Here is a 14,415-nt window from a genome sequence, read left to right on the forward strand (position 1 = left end):
CACACACACACAACCACAACAGACACACGGCTAGATCACGTCATGAGTTTAATCATAACGGGAATTGCATGTCTCGAAATTGCATTGTTGATAGTCTGTAATCTTATCAGGCTGTTCTCATTTCCGTAACGCACTTCAAAAACACGCGCCCAAATATTTGCTCAAATATCTTTTATGAAGCACATCTGTCAGCCGCTGTAATACTTTATTGTGTTTGCCAAATGTCAAATTTGCTTATACAATAGATAACAAATACTTAAAGGGAGCAAAAAAAAAAAACAAAAGATGAAACCTAATACAGTTTACAAAGGTGGCAAAATTATTTGACAAACTGATTTATGCCGCATTTGCCCACTCAATTAAAATTTATTATTAATTTTGTTTAGTTTGTTGTATAAATGTGGCCAGAAAAAAACCTAATTGCTCATAATGAACACAAAATTATGCGACTTAACAATTTATGGCTACAATTAAATTGTGTACCAATTAAACTTTTTATGATAATTATAAATTTAAATAAAAAATACGATTGGCTGCGATTAGCCATTGCCAATAAATGTTAACAATTAATGGGAATAAGTGTCGCATTTCCGCCAAAATGGACTTAATTGACTTTTGGCTAACTGGCCAAGTTAACAATGGCCATTAATTGTTAAACTTTAGCTATGCAAAATGTTGATTAGCTCTGTTTGTATTTGTATTTGCATTTTATAGGCTGCCAAGTACCTGGCTGGCAACTTGCACAGCTTGTAGGCTGTTTACCTTATCAGTTAGCACACATATAAAATTGGTTCTGTTTGTATTTCAAATAAGTTAAGATGGTGTTAAAATGTTGTAGGGCTTACTCATTCACATATGTACGAAAACTTTACGTTTGACCATGCTGTGTTTTGTGTCTCGGCCAAAAAGTATGCAACGAAAAGTAAAAAGAGTTCATAAATTAAAATTAAAATTTTATTTGCATATTAATTACAATATATAAGAGTTCGCCAATTTTAAAGCATATTTCGTTTTATTTGAGCAGCCGCACGTAGAGGGCGGTTTATAATAGTTTCTGTTTAATAAAATTAAAGCGGGGTAGGGCGGGGTAAACAAACAATATAAAGAAGATGCAACTTCCATGAAGCTACTACACTGGCTAGCGACCATTTGTGACACAGTACATGAGTGATGTGTGTGTGAGAGTGGGTGTGTGTGTCGATGAGTGTGCATGTAGGTGCGAGCAGACGCATCCTTAATCCTCTAGCGTTACATTACGAAACAGATACGACATTGACTCCTTGTTGTGTATGCGGCGTATGGCCTCAGCGATCAGTATCGATATATCAATAGTCTTTATCTTGTTGCATTGCAACTTCTGTACCTCATGTGGAATGGTATTGGTGACAACGATCTGCATGATGGAACATAACGATATTAGTTTGTGAATTCAACAGCGTTAAACTTTCGATACGCACCTCATCTATGACCGACTCCTCGAGCAGACGCGGGGCATCCGAGCTGAGCAGACCGTGCGTGGCCAGCACGTATATTTTGCAGGCACCATTATCCTTTAGCATTTCGGCGGCGGCCACAAATGCTTGCACATCATCGATCAGATCGTCCTGCAGAGTATAAACAATCAGATACCTATAAAGTTAGTTTTTAGCACTAATACATACCACCATAATGGCAATGCGTCCATTCACATCGCCCACAATTGTGAGCGGCGGCTTGACTTTGACCGGATGCTCCGGCACACCCACCGATACGGAGGTGGTGCGCTGGCGGCTACTACTGGGTGCATGTTGTGGAGTAGAGTTTCTGGTTAATAGTGTGGCAGTTGACATTTTTTGGCATTTTATTGTGCAGAGTAGTTGTGTGTGGATGGCGTGTGCAGATGTTTTGTGGTGTGGTGCGTTGTTGTAGTAGCAATTGTTGTTGTTGTTGTCGATATTGAAACCAAAAAAGAAAAATGACAGTACATATACAATTCGCGTTTCAGTATAAACTAAACAAATTAACAGTGTTACATATTTGTATATAAAATACAAACCTAGACGCCGTTGGTATGCACATTTCAACAGAATTTCCTAATATATTGCAATACGCCCTGCATAAATAAAGAGAATGATATTGTTTTCGTTTTCGCTCAATGCTAAACGCACCGGAATTTGCATAGACGGCAATAAAATTGCCAACATGCGTAAAAGCAATTACAGCCGATTCGGTCAAAAAAATACAACATAACGAAAGCTATAGCTGAAGGTAATTGCCTCAATGCATCTGTTGTCGGTGAAGTACGAATGGACAACAATTACAAAAGTTCAAGGCGAGTTGAAGAGAGTGCGGTAAGCTTGCTCTACACATGGCATGGTTCGTGCTTGATATCAATGTCAATGGAATCTTAATTAAATGAATGGCAAAAATAGCTTATGTAACAAAGTGTTATTGGGCAATTCCAGAGCGACGCACATGATAGTCGTACGTTTTCAATATCATTTATGATAAACTTTCCGTTTCAAGCTTTGCCTTTTGAATGACACTCAAATGACAATTTGTTAATTGTGAAACGCTGTTAACAAAATGTTTCTAGCAAAGAACATGTAAAGCATAGAAATAAGGAGTGTCAGTTGACCGCGACGGCCATTTCTGCCTGGGACACACAAGTAAACAAATTCACTTTATAAAGAATGCTGGGAGACAAACTGTTTACCCAGATGCTGGACAGCGTATGTGTGTAAGACTTGTCTTCGTCTAAGCAGAGGTTTACTGATATTTGACTGACCTGTCAGGTTGGCGAACATCAGTCTTTAATCATCTCTTCGAAAGTTAATACGCGACGGAAAGTACATGTGCTTCTCGTGTATAAAATCAATTTTATGAAGCACAATCTGACAAACATGCTACTCTAACGTATTTTTTGTATTCCTTAATTTTATTTCATATAAAAGTCATTGAAAAACATTATATGACAGAAAGGGTAGGGTTTTATTATTCTATTTTTAATTTTTTTCTCTTTGGATTTTGTTGTTCTATTGCAAAATTTGATTAGCTGCCAGTACTTTGAAATAAAAGCTTTTGGGAATATTGTCGCAACAAACTTTGAACACAGCAATCAAAAAAAATATTTCGATTTTAATCACGTAAGAGCTGCTGCTGGAAATGCCCATATGTATGTGTGCAAATGTGTGAGCTGCTGTTGATTCCAAGTACAATATGTCAAGAGCCGAAAACAGTGACAACTGCTGTATTTTGGAAGTACAAAGTCGAGTCACAGCTTAATCTCAAAACTTCTAGCTAAAGACAACAAACATATTCAATCGCGCCTTAGAGCTACATTCAAGTATAAACAAAGAGCTAGCTACTTAGCATATACACAATGCTTGGTGGGAATGATGGAGCGAATCATATACAAATGCACATATTTCGCATAACATTTTTATTATGTGTTTTGCAAAAAACATAAACAAAAAATGATTTACGCTTGAGTTTCAGTCATAACAAGAAGATCAAGAGCCAAATAAAATACATAAATAACAAAGACGAACTGGCTGGGGGGCAGAGTAAAAGGCTTGGTTAGCTTGGAGACTCACCTGGTGGGCGGTGGCGAGTATCTGCCGTCGACTTCATCGCTCTCAGCCTCCTTCTGTTCGCCGTGTATGACAGCCAAGCCGAGGCGCAACCGTTCCGCATACGAATTAGCCTTTTTGGCAACTCCCGGATTGCGTGCCACAATCACCGAGTTGCGGTAGTCGGGTATCTAAAGTGTAGTCAAAACAAATCGGTTAGATAGATATATATGTAGACACTATTGCCTCCCACTCACGCTCTCCTGTATGTACTGCAGCAAAAAGGGCGAGGCGCGCAAATTATCAACGGGTATATCGAAGAAGCCTTGAATTTCCTTCTGATGCAGATCCATGGTTATGATGTGCGTGAGTCCTGAGGTGCACATCATTTTGGCCAGCAGTTTGGACACAATGCAGCCGCGTTTGCGCATCTTGCACTGTTTCGAGTACGGCAAATAGGGTATGACACCGACAATAGAGCGAGCCGAGGATGTCTTGCAGGCATAGGCCATAATGAGCAGCTCCATGATATTGTTGTTGGCATCCCTGTTGGGAAAAATATAAAGATTTACTTATGCACTACAGTTTGTAGATAGTCCTACACCCACTTGGTGCCTGTTTGTATAATGTAAATATCCTTGCCGCGCACCGAGTCGCTTATCTCAACGATGGTCTCGCGATTCGATTTGTGAAACACCGAGCAGCCGCCGTTCTTGATACCCATGCGCTCAGCCACCGAATTCGCCAGATCCGGATGCGAGTTGCCATTGATGATGACAATGTCCGAGGTCGAGATATTGTCCATGTCGCTTCTGCAACGCTTCGGTGGGCGTACGCTGCCTAATCTGCAAGATACATTCATAAGGGATAAGGCATAAAATCTAGTGGTAAGAAAAGGAAAACAACAAAACAGGCACAAAAATAAAATATAATAATGAACGGTGGGCGGTGGGTTGTATTGAAAGCTACCTGCGCTTGGACATGCTATGGACTCCAAATATACTATGTTATACGGCACGCCAACAGTGCGACAGTGGCTGTCATAACTTAAACACACGTACGCTCTGTTTCTCCCCAAACGATTTTTTAGTTTATTTATCGATTAGCCCCGTGAACTAGTTTCCGTCTAGTTGTGTCTTGGTGTTATTTATGTGTGTGTCTGCTGCAACAAGCGGCAGGGCAATTAGGTCTTCAACTTTGACAACGCCGTTGCCCAGTTTTTTCTTTCTGCTTCTTTTTAATGCGAGTTACGCGAAGTTTGCGCTGCCAAAAAGTTAAAGACTGCCATGACGCAAATTTAACTGTGTGAATCCTGGGCAAAACCGCAATGCCAACTGCGCGCGTTTATATCGATCAAACACAGGAGCACATGTGAGCTAGTGCCAGGTGAGTGTGCAGGTGTGTGTGTGAGTGTATGGCAACGTGAAAAGTGCCAAGCAATGCATTAGACAGGCCAGCGGCAGCAATCGGGCTGTGTGTGCCAAACTCATTCAGCCCAACTCAGCCCAAACGGCCAGTTTAAACCTGGGCAATAGGGCGACGCATAGTCTACGCTGATTGGAATCTATAAGAGTTGTAGCCAAGACATCGCACGCGAATCGAGTGCCGTCAAAGAAAAGTGAAAGGCCCAAGACATAAATCCAAAACTGGGCGGCAAATGTGTTCCGTTAATTGAATTTCTATTTATAAATTGGCTAGCGAAGCGTTTCAATGCGCTCACCAAGGAATACGCCTTGCCATCTGTAATCCAATCAAGTTGCACGCGGCATGGGTGACTCAGGTAAGTGTGGCAGATTTCTTGAGCTGGCCGCTGCTCCTTGATAAATGACGGCATTGCCGCAGCGGCACTTGCAGTGCCGCCCATTTGGGTTGCGGGCAACGCAACCGCGACTATTCAATTTCATACGTTGACGTTTGAGGCGGCAGTTCCGTGGCAGTTGCAGCTAAAAAGTTGCAACAGCGCGATAACCAAGACACGCATATGTGTGCTGCTCCTCCTCCTCCTCTTCCACCTGTCGAGTTTAAAGATAGTAACGCGGCAGGATTAACCTTTTGCGATACGGTAAGGTGTTGTGAAAGCACTTCTGACAGCATAGCTGCCGGATTAGCAGGCGCCAGTTGCATTAGAAGAGTCTTAGAAGTTAGCAGCACTAGCGCCATAACGGAGATTGGCCAAAATGCTGGGCATCGCCTGTGATCCGTTGCAGCATACGAGCATGTATGAGCGCGGCTCAGATGGTATTTGGTTTAGATCTTCGCCCACAGCTTAACTATGCTCATCTACTCAACTGCCTCGTTTGTAATCCTTTAAACACTGTCATTCCAGATAGCGAGGACAGCGATGGCGAGGGTGGCTTGGGAAATGTCTCGCGCGTGATTATACGTCCGCCCGGGCAGAGCGGCAAGGCTAAGCGCGGACATTTGTGCTTCGATGCGGCCTTTGAGACTGGAAATCTGGGCAAGGCGGAGCTGGTGGGCGAGTTCGAGTACGATTTGTTCCTGCGTCCAGACACTTGCAATCCGCGCTATCGCTTTTGGTTTAATTTTACCGTCGATAATGTGAAACAGGACCAGCGAGTGCTGTTCAACATTGTGAACATCAGCAAGAGCCGCAATCTGTTTAACTGCGGCCTGACGCCGCTTGTGAAGTCCTCCAGCCGGCCCAAATGGCAGCGTTTGCCCAAGCGTCAGGTGTTCTTCTATCGCTCGGCCATACACCAAGGCCACTATGTGCTCAGTTTTGGCTTTAACTTTGACAAGGAGGAAGATGTGTATATGTTCGCCCTGGCCCTGCCCTACAGCTACTCCCGCTTGCAGTCCTATTTGAATGTGATCGAGGCACGCCAGGGGCCCGAAAAGCGTTTCACGCGCTCCGTCCTGGTCAAATCTCTGGTGTGTTTGTCTATGTTGCTCAGCATCCGTGCTCATTTTTAATGCCTGTCGTTTTTTTTTTTGTACAGCAAAATCGCAATGTGGATCTGCTGACAGTTGATCAGGTGACGCACAGCCAGCGTCCGACGAATCGCCTGGAGCGTAGCTTCATACGCGTTATTGTCATACTCTGTAGGACGCACTCGAGCGAGGCGCCTGCATCTCATGTTTGCCAGGGCTTCATTGAATTTCTGGTGGGCAATCATCCCATTGCGCAAGTGCTGCGCGAGCATTTCGTATTTAAAATTGTGCCAATGGTCAATCCGGATGGTGTGTTCCTGGGCAACAATCGCTGCAATCTGATAGGCCAGGATATGAATCGCAATTGGCATGTGGCGTCCGAGTATACGCAGCCGGAGTTGCATGCCATAAGGAATATGCTAAAAGAGTTGGATAATTCGGATGTGAGTCGATTACAATTGGTATTGGGTTGAATGCAACATCTTTTACTTGTTCTTCCTCCTGGCCAAAACAGACATATCAGATTGACTTTGTGATCGATCTGCACGCGAACAGCAGCATGCACGGCTGCTTCATCTATGGCAACACATACGAGGATGTCTACCGCTATGAGCGGCATCTGGTGTTCCCACGGCTCTTTGCCAGCAATGCCAAGGATTATATCGCCGAGCATACCATGTTCAATGCGGACGAGCGCAAGGCGGGCAGCGTTAGGCGCTACTGCTGCGAGCGTCTCAGCGACACGGTGAATGCGTACACCCTGGAGGTGTCCATGGCGGGTCACTATCTGCGCGACGGCAAAACCATTGCGCTCTACAACGAAGATGGATGTAAGTATTCGACACTTTGCTCCAACTGTGCTAATCCTCTCTCTCTTGAACATGCAGATCATCGCGTTGGACGCAATGTGGCACGCACTCTGCTGCAATACTATCGCTTCATCAATGTGCTGGCCATGCCGCTGGTGTCGGAGATGCGTCTGCAGGGCAAGCGACGCGGCAGACCGCGAACGCATCATTCGCGCTCCCGCTCCAGAACACGCTACGAGGTGAAGCCGAGGCCAAAGACGACACGCTGTCATGCGCCCATTGCGTACACCAATCTGAGCATTTGCTATGATTCAGCCGGCGGCGGTGGCGGCATCTCCTCCGACGAGGGCGGCTTCTCACCAACGCGACCCATACCCATTGCGCCCGGCAGCAGCTGCTTCAGCGGCTATCGCAATTATCGGCGCGCTGTAACCGCCAGCTGTGCCCACCACGATCAGTATTCCCTTGGCTTGAGCGAGCCGGCCGCGTGCAGTCGCCACAAGCGAGCCGCCGCCGCTGCCGCCGGCCCTCTCTCTATAGAGCTGGCCGCGCCCTCGTTGGGCGTCAGTGTGCCGCCCAAGCCGTACCTGTCCATTATCGATCTGAATCAGCTGACCCGCGGCAGCCTAAAACTGAAGGCGAGCAGCTTTGATGCCGACGATCGGCGCTAGGTTGAAGTTTAACTGTGACTCTAATTGATTTTATATGCTTAACGCTTTTTCCAGCTGTGTTTCCCTAAATAAACAATTATGTCTATATCTAATCGACAGCTTTTGTTTCGCTCACGCGGCCGCAACAAGTTGGCGTTCACATTGAGTGAATGCTCTGGCTTATCACAGGTACAGGTGGGCACAGTGAAAACTGCCTTAGGTGGACATTTGCAGAACAATATAATGTCGAAGCAATAACAGGAATATATGCATGCATTTATAATTTTTAAATGATTAATAAAAAGGCAAGTTTTAAAGCATATCTATTGAGGTCCCAAAAAGTGCCAATTTTGGTTCGATTAATTATCCTTTTTGCGGCGAAATGCAATGTCCGCTTAAGGCAGCTTTTACTGTACACAAATATGTTTGTGCTTGCTGTGTTGTATGGCAATTGCGGTCTATTGTTGCGCATCCGCTTTGTTGGCCTGATGCCAGCCAGTGGCAGAGCTCCGCCTGCCCCGCGCGCGCACAATCAACAGCAACAGCAACAGCAACAGCTCATGAGCCCATGCGCCAAATTGGCGTCTCCAAGTGTAATGCGAGTCTATTGCGGCAAATATTTACAAATCGCAGTTAACTGACACACACAAAGGCAACAAACCGCACACACACACACAGAGCATATGTGTAGATATAATGAGTTTCTTTTTAATGGCGCCTCATTTTGAAGTGTCGCAATCTCTTGACATTTCAACTCAAACGAAATGCACGTGAGTGCGAGTGTGCGTGGGCTGTGTGTGGCATGTAATTAAGCACACTGTTAATTCCAGCTGGGTGCCGTTTATCTTATCGCACTGCATTAGGTACACGCTATTATTTAGACGGGTGTACATATTTATAAAGAAGATACCTGTTAAGAAAAGCGCTCAAATTTTTAACGAAAACACGCGCGAAATTTTGTGATAACACAACGAAACAGAAGGCAATGAGCCACTGACACTCAAGCGTTGATTGATTAACGCTTTCAATTAACAAATCCGACGTTTGTTGCGTGCACGCTCGAGGGCTCGAAATCAATAAAAGACACTTTATCGTTTTGTATAAATAAAAGCGAATTGAATAAATAAATGGAGCGCAAGAGCAAAGACAACCTTCGAGAGCGGTCGTGCGAGCGATGAGCAGCAGCGTTGCCGGACTGTCTCGTTAGTGGCCGACAATGCCAACCAAATTGATAACAATTACAAAATTCCGAAATACCGAAATAAATGACGTCTGCAAGGCACATAAATTTTACAGTGATTTTGATGAAATGCTTGGCTTGGTCGTGTTATTTCGTTGTCATGCAACCAAAAGCCAACAGCTGGCCTGCCTGACTGCTTGATTTGCATTGGCAACGCCGATAGAATTTGATGAACAAAACAAAATCCAAAAATAAAGCAAAATGAGCAAATAAAGTAACCAGCAACTCAGTTACATACAAACATACATACATACAAACATATGTGAACAGATAAAACTAACACGCAAATAAAACCAGAGTCTAGACAAGCCAAAATGAGGTGGGGGAGTGCTAGTATGTGGATGGGGATCGTCACAAACAGAAAATGTACACACAGCGAGCGAGACACTAATTAAATTATGCGGGTAACACAAAAATGAGCAAAAACGAAAGAAACCATATGCCGCTTTTTACTTGTTTCTCTGTAGGAGCATGTCGTTGCTTGTGGTCTTCTTGCTGTCAAAAACGTTAATAATTATTTATTGTAAACACATATACCACACTTAGAGCGCGTTGCGTCCGCCCTGTAGAATTATTGATCGCTTTAACACAATTTGTTGCACTTCTTAAGCATACACATTTATTTTACGCTGACTGAACCGTTGCAAGTAAGCGCACAAATGCAACTGAGAAGCCGTCTGCTAACTTTACTGCGAATCACTTGTTTTTTAGCTGTTGAATCAAACACTGAGTTTAATCTAATTTGTGAATATTACTCTTCTGCACTCTGTGCTGGTTGATACGAAGAGATACTTTTAGAGGGTAGTGCGGATATTAACGTGCTGTTATCGATAGTCAAATTAATCGCTACCAAATGGGCTTCAATACATAAGAATATTTTGTTACAATTGGCCTAATTATATTAATTATATATTTTTTTTATTATGAATACATAAGATAAATGCTAAACATAATCTGTTTTGGCCCTTAAATCAATTGCCTTCAATTAAAGGGAGACCCTCAATAATGTTAACTCATGCGGAGCTTTTGTTAGCTGCGCCAAAGCTTTTGCTATGTTAAAAGGTTTTCTGTTCGTATTTGAATGTTAAGAAATATGAATTTGTCGATCAAGCAACGCTATCAGCTCAGTATGGCAGCATAGGAAATGCATATTAATCGATAAGTCTGAATCACATCTCTAATAATTGTAATTTTGTTTTGCTTGCTTGCAACCAAGCTAGAAACAATAAATATGACATTTACTTTCGCCATCGCTTGCTTGGAGGCGAAAAAACAGCAGATAGTGCATCAGCGCAGAGTAAATAAAACCTCCAGAGCAAACACGTGTGTGCTCAGTCTGCCGGATGCGCGGTGAGTGGCATGCAATTCGGCTCTCTACTCTGCTTTACACTCCAAGTCTATTTTCAGATTCATAAAACTATTTCGAGTAGACAAGGAAACGTTTAAGTGGATATTGCGCAAAATCCAACCGGATTTTACACTGTCCTACCTAACGCCAGCGCTTCAGCTGGCCGCAACTCTCCACTTCCTAGCCACCGGCTCCTACAAGTTGTCCGTCTCAAAGAATCGTCCCGTCAACATTGGCAGGAGCACATTTAGCAGAATACTGCACAATGTGATTCCCCTAATGGAGGCGGTGCTGTGCCGGGAAGCGATTACATTGCGAATGACCCAGCAGCAGATAAAACAATCCCGCGACTACTTTTATGAGAACTATCAGCTGCCCAGAGTCGTCGCTTGCGTGGATGGAATGCAAATCAAAATCCTGAAGCCGGTGCGGGATGAAACAATCTACTTTAACGATAAGGACTATTACAGCATCAATGCTATGCTGGTGTGCAACTACAACATGGAGATCCTGGCAATAGACTGTACGCATCCTGGCTCGTGCAGTGACCATTATATCTGGAGCAATAGCCAAGCCAGGGAATATTTGTCGCGCAACGTGAAATGCCATTATGTTCTGGCCGATACGGCTTATGCGCTGGAAAACTATGTTTTAACACCATACAGAAACGCTGACCAGGATTCGATGGAGCAGCGTTTCAACGAGAGGCATGCTGCAGCACGATCTGTTGTGCAACGCACCATTAATCTGCTCAAGAGCCGATTTGGATGCATGCAGCGCGCCTTGATGTATGACGCCAGGTTTGTGGCAAATGTCGTCAATGTGTGCTGTGCCTTGCACAATATTTGTCGCAGGCGTAGGACGCCAATCGATGAAAAAGAAATTTTACACGAGCAGATGGACGAGTTTGATGGGGAAATAGAGTACGAGGACGACGACACTGGCGCACTGTTGCGGGACGAAATAGCATGCGCACTTCGCTGACAATGTTAATATTTGCATTTAGAATAAATAGGCCAAAAGTAGTCAGTATTATTAAATATAGCAAATATATTAAAAAAGCTTAAGCTAGTATATACATAAACATATTCAAATTAACCGATTACCTATCGATTTTTGCGCGTAAAGATATCGACTGCAAAAGGAAGCATTAGCCAAGCAGCACACTGCTTCTTGCAGGCGTACTGCTTGCTGGTATCTTACAGTGCCAACAAAACTGTTTCAAACGTACCGATCAGAGCTACTAAAACTGTGTATATAACTGCCAAATTTTGGAATGTATTTAGGATTTTATTGGAATGTAAGAAATCATTTTAGCTGGTAGCTCAAAAGAGACTTATTCTTGACCATGATCCACCTTAACTTCTGCTGGTCCAGCCTAATTGCATTGGATCTGGTTTATGCATGCAATTCCCTTTGATATGAGAATTAGTCAGGGTGAAGCCCAACTGCGCGTGTCTGGATCCATTCGCCAGCTAACAGTCAAACATGATGGTTGGAATACTGTGCCTGCTGCTGCTGCTGATTGCCTCTATTGAAAGCGAAACCATCAGCGTGGGCGAGCTCAAAAATGTTGTGAAGCTGGAACGCGAACTGCTGCATAATTTGCGCATATATGCCCAGGAGTTGGAGAACAGACTTCGCCTCATCAATGGGTAAATAGTCGCAAAAATGCAGACAGACATAACTAGTTTATTCCGCAATAGTGCGATTACCGAGTACGGTGAGAGCATTCAGCAGCTCGATGGACATCCCGACTTGTATCTGTCGAATCCCCTCTTTGCTTTCCGGATATTAACGCACATGCGCCAGCACTGGCCAGCGTGGCAGCTCTACATGACGCAGCAGCCGGGCAGCGACCAGTTGGAGATGCAGCAGCGACTGATCTCGCTTCTGCCCACACGTGACGCCCACAAGGAGGCGGCACAGAGCCTTCAGTCCCTGTTTAAGTTCTACAACTATGCACCCGCAAACTTTCTGTTGGAGAACAACAAACACTTGAGGTGAGTTTTTTTTAACCATAACATAAGTAACAGGCAGTTGGAGGCATTTCCCACTTCATAGAGTATATATAGATGCTTTAGCAGGGCCTAGAGCAGCGTCGATTTAGCCATGTCTCTCAGTCTGTCCATCCGTCTGTCCATCCGTCCCCATGTCCATTCGTCCGTATGTCCATCCGTCCATCTGTCCGTCCGTCCATATGTATGAACGGATCTCAGAACCTCCGAGCAGTACGAGTTTTTTTCCGATAGTCGATAACCTGCTCAGTTTCCAAGTAATCGATCATAATCGATATCGAAATCCTGTTTTTTGAACAAATCTCTTAAGCTATAAGAGCTAGAGTTACCAAACTTGGCATGTAGCTTCTGTGATAGTACATATATATCAAGAATCTTTAATTTTATAGCTATCGGGTATCCCCTTGTAGGGAACTCCCGAATAGATCCTCTTACTTGTTATCCCTTACGATATATATGCTAGCATGTTTGCATAGTACGAAGTTCGGACTTCTAACTATTATATTTCCATTTACTGAAGAAATACCCTGTACTTTATGCGCACAGGCTGCGTTCGTTGGACTGCTACCACATGGGCCGGGAGCTGTACGAGCAGCAGAGGTACCACGATGCAGTCGATTGGCTGGCTGCAGCCGCTGCGAATTACAGCCCTACATCTCCGCATGATGCGCTGCTGGGCGTGTCTCTGGGGCGGATTTACGAAATGCAGCTCAAGGTTTTCAAGAAACTCAGTATGTATTTGATTTTAGCGCTTGGATTGGCGCAATCTAATGAAGCCAATCTGTGGCAGATATGCGAGTGGAGGCACTCGTCGTGCTCTCACGCGCTCTGGAGCTGCAGCCGGAGAACAAGCTGCTGCTGAGCCAGCTATACCAGCTGGAGCAGCAGGAGTCAGTGCATCCATTGCCAGCGTCTGCGGATCCGCTCAGCGAGCTGCAGAAGCAATGCAGGGGCAACTACAAGCAGAACTCGTATTTGGTCTGTGAGTTGAATGACGCCCTGACGCCCTTCCTGCAACTAGCTCCATTGCGTCTGGAGGAGGCGTGGGACGAGCCCTACGTGATCATCTACAAGGATGGCATATATGAGCGCGAGATAGGCCACATGAAGGATGCCTTCGAGCATTGTCCCCCAAGTGCCCGACTGCGGACAATCGCTGGCGTCAAGGGCTGCACCATCTCAGATAGATATAGTGTGATCACAACCTTGCTCACGGATCGGATTGTTGACATGACGGGTCTCAACATGCACAAGAACCAAATGTTTCTCTTTGAGTACGGTCCGCGGGAACCGTTCCAGCTACAAGACCTTTACCAGGTGAAGTCCATTCAATTATGTGGGTTCATAAATATATTTGCCTTCCTTTCAACTGCAGTCCATCGATGTCAATGTGGAGGCTATTGAGACTACAGCCATCCTGTTTGTAAGTAAAACGCCAGCCAGCCCGTCGAATAGGTAGCTCCTCTTAACTGCTTACTCTATTCGCCAGCTCAACGACATGGCGCTGGGCGGTGGGATTACCATTTCCAACCAAGAAATGGCCGTCTTTCCGCGTCGAGGCGATGCTTTAATTCTCCAGAACGAAGAGGACTTCCAGTACACCGTGTGCCCCAATGTGGTGGGCAATCGACTGGGTAAGCCTTCGGGCAGTTCCTATGCCAAGTGGTTGCCTTTTAATAGCTCCTGTTCTCTTTCCACGCTTGCAGTGCTCATCAAGTTTCTGATGGCCAATGAGTGAACTCTTCCCAGTTCACTGGAAATCAAATATTCACAAGTGTTCAGCTTTCGATAATAAAAAACTTAAATCCCTATAATTAGCCAAGATAAGATTAATTTTAATTGAAGTCGAGTTTTTTTCAATCCGACCTATGTTAGGCTTCAAAGCGTTTGGTCCCGACTTCCAAAGA

The 14,415-nt window shown here is 44.5% G+C and overlaps 4 protein-coding genes across 17 annotated transcripts; 3 read left to right on the plus strand and 1 right to left on the minus strand.

The window, feature by feature from the left end:
- Positions 1–993: 993 nt before the first annotated feature.
- LOC115757762 (phosphoribosyl pyrophosphate synthase-associated protein 2) lies at positions 994–9,881 on the minus strand. Of its 13 annotated transcripts, none has more exons than XM_030698176.1 (8): positions 9,596–9,881; positions 4,160–4,396; positions 3,809–4,097; positions 3,576–3,742; positions 2,036–2,092; positions 1,662–1,773; positions 1,458–1,604; positions 994–1,393 (listed from the first exon to the last, which is right to left on the minus strand). In XM_030698176.1, the coding sequence occupies exons 1-8, from the start codon at positions 9,613–9,615 to the stop codon at positions 1,235–1,237; spliced, it is 1,188 nt and encodes a 395-aa protein (XP_030554036.1). In that variant the 5' UTR covers positions 9,616–9,881; the 3' UTR covers positions 994–1,234. The 13 variants fall into 13 exon arrangements, with proteins under 13 accessions (XP_030554036.1, XP_030554047.1, XP_030554046.1 ...); XM_030698187.1 differs by having other exon boundaries at positions 9,680–9,877; XM_030698186.1 differs by lacking the exon at positions 9,596–9,881 and adding an exon at positions 8,813–8,895.
- LOC115757751 (cytosolic carboxypeptidase 6) lies at positions 5,272–8,793 on the plus strand. 2 transcript variants are annotated; one of them, XM_030698156.1, is made up of 5 exons: positions 5,272–5,789; positions 5,878–6,443; positions 6,512–6,886; positions 6,958–7,273; positions 7,331–8,793. In XM_030698156.1, exons 1-5 carry the CDS (start codon positions 5,729–5,731, stop codon positions 7,921–7,923), a joined length of 1,911 nt encoding a protein of 636 aa, XP_030554016.1. In that variant the 5' UTR covers positions 5,272–5,728; the 3' UTR covers positions 7,924–8,793. The 2 variants fall into 2 exon arrangements, with proteins under 2 accessions (XP_030554016.1, XP_030554014.1); XM_030698154.1 differs by having other exon boundaries at positions 5,272–6,443.
- A 264-nt stretch (positions 9,882–10,145) lies between the features above and the next one.
- LOC115757764 (putative nuclease HARBI1) lies at positions 10,146–11,528 on the plus strand. Its single transcript, XM_030698188.1, has 2 exons — positions 10,146–10,492; positions 10,550–11,528. The coding sequence occupies exons 1-2, from the start codon at positions 10,374–10,376 to the stop codon at positions 11,472–11,474; spliced, it is 1,044 nt and encodes a 347-aa protein (XP_030554048.1). The 5' UTR covers positions 10,146–10,373; the 3' UTR covers positions 11,475–11,528.
- Positions 11,529–11,978: 450 nt separating this feature from the next.
- On the plus strand, positions 11,979–14,332 carry LOC115757760 (prolyl 4-hydroxylase subunit alpha-2). The gene is made up of 7 exons (XM_030698171.1): positions 11,979–12,145; positions 12,197–12,493; positions 13,055–13,239; positions 13,299–13,825; positions 13,884–13,931; positions 13,998–14,142; positions 14,215–14,332. Exons 1-7 carry the CDS (start codon positions 11,979–11,981, stop codon positions 14,244–14,246), a joined length of 1,401 nt encoding a protein of 466 aa, XP_030554031.1. The 3' UTR covers positions 14,247–14,332.
- The last annotated feature ends 83 nt before the right edge of the window (positions 14,333–14,415 follow it).

The sequence above is a fragment of the Drosophila novamexicana genome, unplaced genomic scaffold, assembly GCF_003285875.2.
Source record: "Drosophila novamexicana strain 15010-1031.04,08,12 unplaced genomic scaffold, DnovRS2.1 tig00000108-arrow-pilon, whole genome shotgun sequence".
Classification (NCBI taxonomy): Eukaryota; Metazoa; Arthropoda; class Insecta; order Diptera; family Drosophilidae; genus Drosophila; species Drosophila novamexicana.

Coding starts and splice junctions, on each gene's coding strand:
- LOC115757760 (XM_030698171.1), top strand. CDS start 11,979: ATGATGGTTGGAATACTGTGCCTGCTGCTGCTGCTGATTGCCTCTATT. Junction 12,146..12,196: donor AGACTTCGCCTCATCAATGG/GTAAATAGTCGC, acceptor ATTCCGCAATAG/TGCGATTACCGAGTACGGTG. Junction 14,143..14,214: donor TGTGGTGGGCAATCGACTGG/GTAAGCCTTCGG, acceptor CCACGCTTGCAG/TGCTCATCAAGTTTCTGATG.
- LOC115757762 (XM_030698174.1), bottom strand. Junction 1,605..1,661: donor GACGCATTGCCATTATGGTG/GTATGTATTAGT, acceptor TATACTCTGCAG/GACGATCTGATCGATGATGT. Junction 1,394..1,457: donor AGGAGTCGGTCATAGATGAG/GTGCGTATCGAA, acceptor TCCATCATGCAG/ATCGTTGTCACCAATACCAT.
- LOC115757751 (XM_030698154.1), top strand. CDS start 5,772: ATGAGCGCGGCTCAGATGGTATTTGGTTTAGATCTTCGCCCACAGCTT. Junction 6,444..6,511: donor CCGTCCTGGTCAAATCTCTG/GTGTGTTTGTCT, acceptor TTTTTTGTACAG/CAAAATCGCAATGTGGATCT. Junction 7,274..7,330: donor GCTCTACAACGAAGATGGAT/GTAAGTATTCGA, acceptor TTGAACATGCAG/ATCATCGCGTTGGACGCAAT.
- LOC115757764 (XM_030698188.1), top strand. CDS start 10,374: ATGACATTTACTTTCGCCATCGCTTGCTTGGAGGCGAAAAAACAGCAG. Junction 10,493..10,549: donor CTCAGTCTGCCGGATGCGCG/GTGAGTGGCATG, acceptor GTCTATTTTCAG/ATTCATAAAACTATTTCGAG.